The sequence below is a fragment of the Wasmannia auropunctata genome, unplaced genomic scaffold (genome assembly GCF_000956235.1).
Source record: "Wasmannia auropunctata unplaced genomic scaffold, wasmannia.A_1.0 LD336069.1, whole genome shotgun sequence".
Taxonomy (NCBI): Eukaryota; Metazoa; Arthropoda; class Insecta; order Hymenoptera; family Formicidae; genus Wasmannia; species Wasmannia auropunctata.
Window position 1 is genome coordinate 1,918,300 of NW_012026821.1, and position 13,465 is coordinate 1,931,764.

Sequence of the window (13,465 nt, forward strand, 5' to 3'; positions counted from 1 at the left end):
GAGAGAGAGAGAGAGAGAGAGACAAGAGAGAGAGAGAGAGAAAATAAAAGAGAAGAGTAAGAAGAAGAAATAAATAGGCAGAAGAAGCAAGAAAAACAAATAAAACTGAAAATAACCCGATGTGAGATTTATATTCTTAATTCGTCATGTTTGAGTATCTATGAGTGCCATATGAAAATGTGTAATGTGTGAATCTTTATGTCTGTATGTATTTGTAAGTGTAATTGTTGACTGTGTGTGTTAGTGTGTATTAAATTATATAGAGCGTATTTATCAATAAGTTATAAGCCTTATTACACATCTTTCATGAGATATAAAACTGTAATAAAAATCATACAAAACATTAAATTTTCGTGGAGACTTACTTGAAAATATTTAATACTACGATCGAATACTTGTTGTATTTGTATGTGTACATGCGCGCGTGTATGTATGTGTAAATCGATAGATACCAATATTTCGCAAATATCCAATCGTAGCATAGTCCGAATTTTTTTGGTTTAATATAAAGTCAGTGTAATAAGCTTGTTGTAACGAGATAAAAAAAAGAATAAGTTAACCGTAAAAACAAAATTTAACAGAAATAAAGAATGCAATACTAAATTTACAATTGATTTAATCCCGTTATCATTGTGTTGAGTGTAATTATGATTATAGGAAACCTGGGAAGATTTTTGCATTGTCTCTGCTTATAGCATTTATTTATAAGCAATAAATACATTTCGTACCAAATTAATTTGTTTTTGTAAAAATAATAAGACTCTGATACAATTATATTATATTGTGTTTAATTAATTATGATCTCCGTATTAAATAAAGAGCTATTAAAAAAATGTATTTTGAAAGTCAAGACAAATGTAAAGTTATACTAAATGGATAATGGATGGTGCAAAAACAAACGATCTAAAAACTAATAAAGATATTATATTTTTCCTTTTTATATCGATTATTTCAGAGAGAAATTCAGATTCGGAAAAAGGAATAAAGGAGTTCAAATATATTAAATGTATTTACATCATGAGTCTTCCCAAATTGCCCTGAAGCTCGATCACGTGTACAGAGCTGAGCATTTTTTTTTGCATTACTAAAGTACTTGTAGAGTTTATCTTGTTGATACGATCTTAAAGTACAGAACAACGAGTACAAGTAATAAAAAAAAGAAGATTTCTATCTAAATCTTGCAGCTATATCCTTGCACAGAGGAGCACCATCGAAAAATACCATTTCTAGTTTCTATCGAGATACATATCTATAATATTCGTACGAAGGTATATCGAGAAATGGAAACGCTACAACTACTCCGACAGCATCTAGCGCTTGTTCAGCCCTGCGCACAGAAAGTTCACTAAATAGTATACTCTATGTACTTGTAGAGGTATACACGCGTGAGATAGAGAGTATATGTATATACGGATGTCTCCGGAGTACCGAAAGTGTTCCGATACGACGTATTGCTACATCGGTACTCGCGAAGAACCGCTTTCTAATTATTTTCTAATAAGCGGCACTTACCGGGCGACGCGAAAAGCAACTCCTCTCACGATGTTCCCTCGCTTTTCATCATCACTAAAATCGTTACAGCAATCTATATTATTCTCGCTTTGTATCGTTTTAGGAAATTTTTCTGATTTTTTTCTTTTTTTTGATAAATTAACGTACAAAATACACCAAATTTTTTCGATGTTTATGAATTATCTCGACAATAAGTCGAATTTTTTCGACGAGAGATTCGTGGATTTCTTTAGGTTTCCGATTTTGGGGAACGATCCGGAGGAGTCACCTTTCGCATGACTCGATTTAGCGAGAGTCTCGAATTAAATCTCGCTTTACTCAAAATAGTATTGAGAGTTTGATGAGAGAAGGATGTTTGGCGGTATGTGGAGCCTACCTTCACGCCGAATGCTGCGATCTTCATTATGCACTCGATAGTGAACATCCCCGTGAAGCACATGTTCATGTACTTCAGCGTGTTCTTGTACGATTCCTTTTGGTCATGGTACTGCAATGCATACACTGACAAACACACGGCCGGACAGACAGACATACGTACGTACTTACAAGCCTAAATCGCGTGTCTCGCGTGAGACGAGACCTTTAATTGCTTTCTTTTGGGGCACGACCCTCTTCCCTCCTCCGACCATCGTGAGTGAGGAAGGAAGAAGCGGCTCTCTGATTTAATCTTTTTTTTTCCCACGAAATTCTGTGCACCGATACATGAACATTCTGTGCTGCACAATATATATCGTAAAACGGGGTAACTGCACCAGCAGGATTAAGCATTGCCTTGAAAACAAAATGAAGTATATTACTGTGCAACCGTAAAATATATTAAATAAAATTAAATAAAATTGGTTTAGTAGTTTCTCTTGTTTGATTAAATTTTGGTAAAACCGCACGTTTAGTAGAATCAACTTATAATTAGTGTTTAAAAACGCGAATAATTTTATACACGAACATAATATATAAAGAATTTTAACTGCTCAACGATATCTACGACGATAAACGCTTTGCACGAAATATATTTTATATTTAATTAACATTTTACGTAAAATTAATCCTGCTGAAGCGTCGTCACCCCCTTTCATGCTGTTTTATTCGCATAGCGCTGTAAAAATTGCATCAAGTATACAGAATAATGCCAAATAATGTCAAGCTTTTCGAGGTAAGAATAAAAAAAGTGAAACAAAATTCCAAATAAATCATTATGCTCGAAAATGATTCGCGGGTCATGTCGCGTGTCAGCTTTCTTGGTGTCACGAATTGGTACACAGTTTAGTCGCACATACGGCGTGTAAGATAAAGTGCGAGATATATATGCAAAATTACGTATATATGTAAAAACGTAGTGATGTACGCCTAATATATTCGTCAAATGTAGAGAGAGGGTGGGGGGGGGGGGACATTTTCTTATCGTCGGTCGAAACCTATACGTGTACTAGCCTAATCGGTATACGTGTATATTAAATGAAACGTTTGTTCTCTTACATTCCTGCGATATCAATTCGTCTTGCGACGAGTGTGGTGCGTATGTCATACTCTATATGTGTACGTGGATACAACCAGTACCGTTACCCGCACTTTCGCGTTGTATTGTATTTCTTTTTATCGATCTGTTAACGGTGCTATGAAAGATATATCGGGCGTGTACTGACAGAACTGATGATCGACTGGTTTTCTGGATCAATGGATTTGTATATCGGGAATTTTCTGAATGGTGGACTCCGTCGGACGCAACGACAAGAAAAAAAAAGAATCGTCCAGTGTAACACAAGAGGAAGTTTTCAAGGCAAGCTTCTTCCCGTGTTACATGTTGTAAAAATTTTAGCGATAAGAAATGAGAGACGCATTTAAATGTACGCAAATCTAAACAATACATTTCACTTGTAGCTGTGAGAAATTTGAAATTAAAGTAAAATCTAAGTTGAAATTAGAACGTAAGGAAAAAAATTAAAACGCGACATTAATGCAAATGTTAAGTGAAATTTAAACTCATCATTAAAAGGGTGTCAATTAAATATCCTTCTTTCTGCCATTGTTTCCCACAGAGTCGTGGACTATAGATTGGACATACGCGAGTCAGTGTTTTAAGAAACTAGTCGCAAAACCGATAAAGACTATGACAAAAAAAAAGAAAGAAAGAGAGAGAGAGAGAGAAACGTAAAAAACAATCGAACAAAGACACTTAAAGTGAATGGATTTCCGGAAAACGAAAAGAGTACAGTTCAATTAACGAAGGGATCGTCAGGAATTACGAAACTTAATTTTTCGAAGTGCTCAGACCTCTTTGCAATCTTCCTTTTCTTTATAGGGGAGAGGAGGAAGAGGAGAGGGTGAAACGTGCGAACGTCCCGTGCAGAGTGTGTTCCTTGTCACTGTAAAACACACACACATTCAGCGGATATATCTAATGTTGTCGCTGTTTCGTTCAGCTTCTAATTTTGTCGATCTGTTTCGGCGACAGCCGGCATGCGACACGCAGTTTTGCACGTGTATGAGAAGTGCGGGTGAACACCCTATATGTATATACATATGTACATACATCAGCCGCCGCTGTGTCGAGCGAGAAGACAATCAGTTATAATCCAGTATCGAGTCGATTATAATTTGATTCTATTTTTCCATAATAATTAATTAATTATATATCTGAGAGATTAAAATGATTAATTTTGTGATTTCCAAGTGAAACATCGTACATTTAGAGATAAACTAAATAAATTCCTTTTAATTATAAATCACAAAATATTGATAATTATTTTCGTTAATTATCCCACGAGATACTGACGCGAATATTTTCACATAAAATACAAATCATATTCGCGTAATTCTACTTTTATTAATTTTATGCTGTTATTTTCTCTTTCACGAATTTTTCTTCCTTCGAAAAATTTCAGAATTATGCAGATCGTTTTTGCAGCGCAATAACAAAATATGTTGTCTCCTCGCTTGTGTGCAAGCGTGCCGAGCAACGTGAACTCATCGTGTTTCATTTGAATACGTGTTCTCAAGACCAGGTGCAGTGCGTGTGCAAGTAATCTGGACATTCTGTGTTTCTTTTTTTCTCAGGCAAACAAGTCCGACCACAAATCATATAATCGGGCGTTGCATATTCGAATTAGCGTAATGTGTATGTGTGTGTCTCTAATTCATTGGCTCTAATTTCAGGCTCAGGCTGTGATCTCGTTTAGAGAGGGATAGAGAAACAAGGGTAGATATTTATCTCGTGCGTTCAACTGTCATAGGAAAGTCATAGGAAAGCAAACAAACTCAGAGTTAGAATACAGGACTCGGCTCAAAACTAAAAGCACGAATCCAATTAATTCTCTCTCGTCGTTTCACATTCTATTCTAACAATGATGAATAAACAGAGTGACTCAAAGATAAAGTTTCGCAAAAAAAAAAACAGTGCGATTTATGATGTGATTTATAACGATATCTAATTACTAGCAGTTGAAAAAAAATTAATAAATCAGTTAAAATTCAAGGAATAAATTCTTGGTTTATAACTTGGTTTATATATATCTAACATTCAAATTCATTCAGCCATTGTTATTAATCAAATAAAACAATATATAAATAGAACAATATAAAAATTATTTTATAATTATTGGTAATTACTGAATTAGGACAATTTTTTTAACAATTTCTTAATAATTATTAAATCATTATAAATTTATTAAAAGTTTTGATTATTTTTGTCATCGCAAATTAACAAATACACTATTTTTCTATTTATATCAAATTATAAAAAAAATAAAAAAACAAATGCAACATTTATTAACAATTGCTTTCACTTAGTTAAAAATTTAATTACTTAATCTTAAATGTAGAAAAAATGTAAAATTAATTTGAAATTTAAATTGTAATATTTAATTAAATTTATTTTAAAAAAATGTGATTATTGTGTTTTCGTGAGAGAGATATTGAGAAGGAAGAATCAGGCAGCTTACGAGAAAGAATGCTTCAAAAACAACACGTGGATTTTCACGTGCAGGGGCTTACAAGCGCCGAAAAGGCGCAATCTTTTGCCACCTTAGTTTTCTAAGTCAATTGTCAAGCGGGGATGAGTTGAGGTGCAACGCTTCACTCCGTTACCAGTTTTAATATGGTATTATCAAGGCGAATGCAAGAGTCGAACGCACGTTGTGTTGGTGTCTGTACATGTCGTGGGGATTACACACTGATGTACGAAAACGTGTTTCTTTGCACGTTCTTGAATAAATCTACTTTGAAAACGAGGACACAGCGGCAATCATGCAATTGGAATGAGGGATCAAATAGAAATCAATTCCGAAATGAAGAAAAAAAATTTATATAAAAATATACGGTAAAATTAAAGCAAAATAACCGATTAAAAAGAAATTTTTACTTTATTAATCTTCAAAGTATTAAGATGAGAAAATAAAAATTTATGTTACGAGTATCTAAATAAATCAATATTGTAAAACTATAAAAATTGAAATGTAAAAATGTACAAAATTTTCAAAAAATTACTAATTTTACTTCTTCAAATGCGCGCTGTGATCCTCAGGTATTTAGATATTTGTTGAATAGTCACAATTAATTAATACATTTTAATAATAGACAATCGGATTCTATAGAAAGTAATATTTTAAAGATCAAGAGAGAGGAATCATTAATTTATATTTGCAGAACTAATTTACCCAGTATTGTGAGGAATTAATTAAAGTAAACGCAGGATAACAATTAAATGAAGTGCACTTCATTCAATTAAATTGTTAAAAGATATAGCAATATATATGTTAGTCGTTTGTCAATTATTAAAAATATAAAATATTGAATATAAATATTTTAGAATTCAGGAAACAAAGTAGAGAAAACGAAATCAAAACGAACATTATGTCGTTCGAGAGGAAGAAGTTTTGCTAGGGGAGTTTTTCGGGAAACGGGATAAGATAAAATTCGACATAGCTGTGTGTACACGTATTGATAAAATACAAGGGTGATACAGTTATACAGAGAAAACGATCAGAAAAGGTCAGCAGGCAAGAACAACAATGTCCTCGTACGTATATAACGTGATATATAGATATGGTACAGTCATTCGGTATTACGTACTCTGCTTTGAACGCGACATATTTTCATTTTACGATCTCGCGTATCTTCGTTATTCTAACAAGAGACTGTTTGTCGATTGGTTAAAGTTGCCGATAAACCTAACGGGGTCTTAACGTCAAGAGAACGCGCGGATATTGAAACTGGGCACGACAAGTATCGCAGGACGCTAAGATAAACAGGGCGATACATCGCAATACCAGAACTGAGGCATAAGCAAATTTTTATTCTTAAGTCACAAAATATTTCAATCTATATTATTATCTTTTCAAGTATTATATAGAACAGAAATTCTTGTACTGACTCGAAAATATTGTATTCTGATATTGAATAAAGAAAATAAAGAACGCATTCTGCTGTCCATTCATTCTGAAAAAGATAATAATTTGCCTTTATGCCTCCTTCGATTTGGAGACGCGATTTGAGAAATCGAAAGCAAAACTGGCCACGAAGTTTACAAAAATTATTTCGAGCCACTTCCACTTGATGCTCGAAAAAATTTTTACGAATCTTGGTGCGTATAAGTTTTGTTTTCGACCACTCGCGTAAGAAGGTTCGTATTTCAGAACACTTCCTTCTTTCCCTCGCGTTTCCTACATCGGAGCTAATCGGGGAGAAAATCTGATTAACGAATCTCTTTAGAGAAATTGCAGTGCAGGAGAGAGATCGTGACACTTACCTTCATCATAAGCAATAATGTGTTCAATACGATGAGCGTCATGACGCAATATTCGAATAGCGTAGATACGACTATCTTCCAGATTTTGTACTTAATGCTATTCCGCTCCTTCGGCATATACCTCTCGAACGGACGAGCTTGTATTGTAAAATCTATACATGATTTCTGAAAGATTAACATAGAATTATTAATGTCAGTATTTTTTAATGCTAATAAGATTTCGCGTAATCGCGTGTATTGTCCAAAATGCGACGAAGATAAAAATTAAAATAAAGAAACAACAAAGGTTTATATACTTAAAATAATCTATGATTAAAAAAAATGTATGTAGAAATAATTATCGTATTAAAATGTATTGTATAATAATATTATTTACTTGTTTTCCATTTTTAAAAGGATTAAGATTATAATGACGAGTAGAGTTTCTCTTAATTCTCCTAACTTTTCGTATCAGACAGTTCATAAAGTATAAAGCGCACGTAAAATTAATTCGAATGAAGCAATAAGGGACACGAACAACATTACCTGATTCTTATCGATTTCACCGTCCTGCAGTTCAGCTTCTCCCTGCTCCTGGAACGTAATGATGATCAAGGCCACGAAGATGTTGACGAAGAAGAATGGAAAGACGATGAAGTAGACGATGTAGAAAATGGACATTTCGATACGAAAGTTCTGGATGGGGCCCTTCTCCTCGTATGTGGCCGCCATCGAGTTCTGCAAGATCTGCGGCCAGCCTTCGCCGGTCTGGACGGCGAACAGCGTCAGCATGGCCACCATCACGTTGTCGTAATGAAAGGACTGGGATTTCCATTCCCGATCCTTGAGATCCGGTAGCAAATTACCCTCCTCAAAAACGAAGAATTGACCGCTGTTGCGAAAATGAAATTAGTCTCCGTTTCTACTCGCATCATTTGTAAAAATATAATTCGAGAATAAATACGTAACAAAAGTTTTTTTTTTTTCAATTTTAAAACTTCATTCGTTCTTACAGAGATTTATTCGTATCTTATATAGGTACTTATTGAAATCAAATATTTTAACTTCGATTATTATTAATTTTAAGGTGCTCTAATATACTTATGTGCATTCCTCCTTTTTCTCAATAAAAAGAACAGAAGCGAAAAGAGGCCGAATTAGATAATATACTCACTGGCAATCCGTTTCCGTATACTTGCTCTCGTCGGTGCAGTGGAAGAATTTGCCGTTGAACAACTGTACCGCGATCACAGCGAATATGAATTGGAACAATATGTACACTATGAGAATGTTAATGACATTCTTGAGACTGTTCACCACGCAGTCGAACACCGCCTTGAGCTTCGGCACGCGCTTTATTGTCTTAAGCGGCCTGAGCACTCGCAGCACACGCAGCGACTTGATGGTCGAGAGGTTCTGGCCGGCCTGGCTGCCGGACATTTCAAAGGCGAACGACACCATGGCGCATATCACTACGGCCGCGTCCATCATGTTCCAGAACTCGCGCAGATACGAGCCCGGGTGCAGTATGACACCAAGGTCGATGATCTTCAGCAGCATCTCGATGGTGAAGACGCAGGTGAACGCGTAATCGAAGTAATTGAGGATCTTGTTTCTCGGCGCGCTCTCCGTAACGGGATCCTCGGCAGCGAGCGCGATACTCGACAACGATATCACCACCATTATAAAGAAGTCGAAGTACCGAAGGTTCACGACCCAGTGGGCGGCTCTTCTTATGCTGTAAACAGAAGGTCTCGTTATTCCGGCGAGAGCAACGATCTTAAGATAAAAAGAATAATGCATATGATGGCATATTAAAGTGCATTAAAAAATAAAAGAGTAAATGTCAAATAATACGTTAATATTTACATAATTGTTAATAAAACTCGGTCGATTATCTAGTGAGCTTTTTAATTTATGTGCAAGTGTCACCTGTCTAATTTTATTAATTAACATATAATTAACTTAATTAACATTTATTAAAATGTTTAATTCTTTGGAAAAGATTGCCGAGGGGGCGACTGGATTAATATTATTATCATCACTTACGGATTCGTAGGGGACAATATAAACATGGAGGAGTATGGCAGCATTGGTTTTGGTCCCGTGTCGTCGTTTTCATCCTGCCTCCTCTCTTCGGACGTCTGAGTTTCAATTCTTCCGTCTCTGCTGGAAAAGACGAGAGGTCGTTGTCCACATTGTGCCTCTCCGTCGATATTGCGTTTTACATTTCTTAATCTATATTATGTATTATCAATTTTTCATTAAATAATTACAAATAATTACTAATAACTTTGTTCTTACAAATAATAAATAATCACTTCGTTTTAATCAGACAGTCCTGACAAAATTAAAATTTGTACAAAGTCACAATATTATGAAAAGTTTTTGTGAAATTTCCTTTATTCTATCTCACACAAAGATCATAGACAGAAACTCGCTAGTTTGATGATTTTGTACAAATTTTATTAGCGCGTCTTTTAAATTATTCTTAATTGCAACATGTCGAAACGTTTCTGCTATGCAGAACGCAGAATACGCGAAAGTACATTATTTCAAATAAAGAATCTTCTACAGAACATCTTTAAATATATTTATCGTAAAAAAGTAATAATTCGCTCTAAATTACATATTTGCTATAAGTAGGACGAAACGTCAAGAGACAAGAATTTTCACACATATGGCAAAAGGGAAAAAGAAAACCTACAAATTCTGCGTTGGACTTGGAGGGCAGATTTCCACTCTCGGTGCGCCACCGTCTCCGTGCCTCTGCAGCGACTCGATCTCCTTCTCGAGCTCCTGCATCTGTTTCTCCTTGTCCTCCTCCTTCTGCTCCTCCTCGGCGGCGCTCAGCTCTTGCGCGTTCGCGAGATTGTCGACGGCGATAGCCAAGAAGACGTTCAGCAGGGTGTAGTTGCCAAAGAGCACCAGCACGATGAAATAGAGCGAATGAGCCATGCCCTGCGACTCGATACCCTTGTACATCACTTCATTCCAGTCTTCTCCAGTCAGGATCTGCATCATCATCATTATCATTATTATATCAGCCGAATATTCTTCAGTCTAAAGAACACGTAATTTTTCTATTATTTATAGAACAGTATATATTCATTAATCAAATAAAATTAATAAAATATAAATAGAGCAATTTAAAAATTATTTTATAATTATATTTTATAATTATTGACAATTAAATTAGGAAAATGTTTTGTGCAGTTTCTTATAATAACTACTCTCTTAATAAAAGATAATTACTCTCTCAGTAAGATTCCAACTGCATCTAAAGTACACAAATTATACTTCTACTATATATATATATACAAATTGCATGTGTGGGCTATTCTTCGAAGGTTAGCGAGACTATGAAACAAATACTTTTCTCGCCAATTATATCTTTTTAAACACTCGGAACAACTAAAGCAAAGGATCGAGTATAATCAATTTACAATGGCAAATAATTGATTATCTCTTAATATTTAGCTAAAATATTTATACATAAAAATTGTAACGTATAACAATTGGTTGTACTCACTTGGAAGACAGTGAGTAGTGCGATGGGAAAGGTGTTGAAATTAGTGGGCGGCGTGCCATCTTTGAAGTTGAATTGGCCGCCGAACAGCTGCATACCGAGCAGCGCAAATATGAGGATGAACAGGAAGAGCAGGAAGAGAAGGGAAATGATGCTGCGCATCGAGCTTAGCAGCGATATCACGAGGTTCCTCAGGCTCTTCCAGTATTTGGTGACCTTAAAAATTCTCAGGAGTCTAAGGGCACGTAGGACGGAGAGGCCGAAAGAGCCGGACTTCAACGCGGACCAGATCACCTCGAAGATCGAGCCCGAGATGACGATGCAGTCGAAGCGATTGAAGCTCGATTCGAAGTATGTGCGAGGGCCGAGCGCGTAAACTTTTATGAACATCTCCATCATGAAGAGGCCCAGGAACACAAACTCTGCGTAGTCTGCAAATAACGAAGGATCGATTAAAAATTCTGGAATTCCTTTAGCTCTCGAAGAGACGATTTGATCTGTTTAAGATACAATAAGTTTTCGTTACGCCGAAATCCTTCAGGCCACAGCCGGTTGACTGTCAAGGTATTCTTTAGACTAGATTTATAAGTCAAATTTTTACTATATGTATAAATGCTATGTGCACGTGCACTCATTTAAATGAAGCAATTAAATTGAAATTCTGCGAAACTCACAGAGAAAAGACGTGAGCCATGGTGGCTGACCGTAATGCTCGACGGCCACGCAGATGGTGTTGAAGAACACAAGAACGATGACGAACCAGTAGAACTGCTGCGACTTGACGGAATTGCGTATCCAAAACCTGAATCTTTTCTCGGCCCGCCAGAACTGTAGGCACATGCCCTGCTTCTTCACCTTCGACTTGAAGTAGGAGGCTCTCGAGAACCCTACAAAGTATAAAATACTTCTTCAGCGTGAGATACAATCGGGACACTTGGAGCATGTTTTACAGACCAGTCGATTGTTAAATAGAACGGCATCGTATGCACTTTTATTTTAACGTAAATTATATAATTGTTCTTCGACTTAAGAATCTTTTTTTTTTTTACACTATGACTACGTCTTCACGTTTCATACTACTTGCTAAGCTATTTTTGCGATTATGAATTCAAGGACGCAGATTACATGATCTAAATTATGGTCTATATTAAAGTTCTTTGAACATTGTGCAATAATGATTAGGAAATTATGAAATTCTTGTGGAAGTTTTGGGGAAAAAACTCATATTACGATCAAAAAAGGAAATCAAATATTTTTAGAATTATTTTATACATCGACTGGAAGAGTTAGAAAATCTTATTTACCTTCAGATCAACGAAACATATAAGATATAAAATAGACACACAAAATTCTATACTAAATTATTTCTACCAAGCGACTATTATATGGCGATGCGTATTGTGACTACTTATTACTATGTGTAGACGACAGATTGAGATTAGCCTATTAAAATCTATAGGACGGGAATTGTACACTACTCAGGGGATTCAGTTTCTCGTTTGACTAAGTATTCTACTGTTCTGTCAACTTTAACTAGCTAAAATTATAACCGTACAAGTGAATAATATAAAAACATTAATCAGTCTTCCACCATTACATGGTACACCTATAAATCGTGTAGAAATACTTTCGTCGGAAACATTGGCACTTAATATGACGTTAGTAGTAGTCGTTTATCAAAATTCATTTCACGGGAAAGGAAGATTACGTGCCGTAATTATAAAAAAATTTTTTTGATATTGAAAGATTAGAATTTCAAGATAATAAAAAAATAATTTATCTTTCTTAAAAAATAATTATATACACATGTACAATTATTCAATTAATTGAATCTAAAAATAATATATACAGTAAATATATATATATATATAGTTATTTTTTTATACAATATTGTATGTATTTATTGTATACATTATTTCTACATTCGATTGTCTGAAAGAAAATTTATAACAATATTCGTGCGAATGTTGCCGGTCTCAAAGAAAATCTATCATATATCGTCACACCAGCTAATAGAAGCAATACCTAAAAAACAAAAATGAATTAGCTCCCGAGTTCTCCAATCTGTCTTTCGCGCAAGGTCCGCGTGATCTCGAGTGATACATATCAGCCACAAAATCAGCAGCATGTCGGTCCGAGTAATTACATAGAATGCAATAATTACATCCTCTAACACGAGTAACCACAGCCTGCGAGTTTAATACGATAAATAATACGTAATCTAGCTATATGACGATCGTACTTCGTCTGGGTGTGTATAGAGTATGCTTTGCTAGTTTATACTCTTATGTGCGAGCAGAGAGCAATGCTTAATTATGTATAATGTATTGAAATCTCTGCGTGATATTAAAATTACATAGCTTACAAATGAGCACTTCAGCCCAATATATTATCATTTTCGCATAAAAGATATTTAGATATTTAATTAATTTTGAATCATTATTCTTTAAAAGCTTATGCAATCAATTGCCAGGTACTCTTTTATAATAATTAAATAATAAATATATATGTATACCGAAAAAATGAATATTTTGAGCCAGAATTAAGGCTGTTAATAAAAATATTTAGGTTCATTGAATTATTAAATTACGTTTCAAGATTAATTCTTACATGTTTAAAAAATATGCAATAGAGCGTGATAATTGAATAGGCATCAAGGTAATTCATTTATCAAGCGATATAGCCCGTGTAAGTCTAATCATGTA

At 34.9% G+C, this 13,465-nt stretch overlaps 1 protein-coding gene across 2 annotated transcripts in view; it reads right to left on the bottom strand.

Annotated features, from left to right (window-relative positions):
- The window catches only part of LOC105450097 (voltage-dependent calcium channel type A subunit alpha-1-like), a 51,752-nt gene that overhangs the window by 26,384 nt on the left and 11,903 nt on the right, over positions 1 to 13,465 (bottom strand). For both annotated transcript variants that reach the window (XM_011689752.1, XM_011689751.1), the window contains exons 9-16: positions 11,435 to 11,647; positions 10,764 to 11,191; positions 9,939 to 10,246; positions 9,281 to 9,469; positions 8,406 to 8,969; positions 7,778 to 8,123; positions 7,253 to 7,417; positions 1,889 to 1,999 (exon numbers count right to left, since the gene is read on the bottom strand). In XM_011689752.1, the coding sequence (XP_011688054.1) occupies positions 1,889 to 1,999; positions 7,253 to 7,417; positions 7,778 to 8,123; positions 8,406 to 8,969; positions 9,281 to 9,469; positions 9,939 to 10,246; positions 10,764 to 11,191; positions 11,435 to 11,647 (2,324 nt within the window). The remainder of the gene's footprint in view (positions 1 to 1,888; positions 2,000 to 7,252; positions 7,418 to 7,777; positions 8,124 to 8,405; positions 8,970 to 9,280; positions 9,470 to 9,938; positions 10,247 to 10,763; positions 11,192 to 11,434; positions 11,648 to 13,465) is intronic.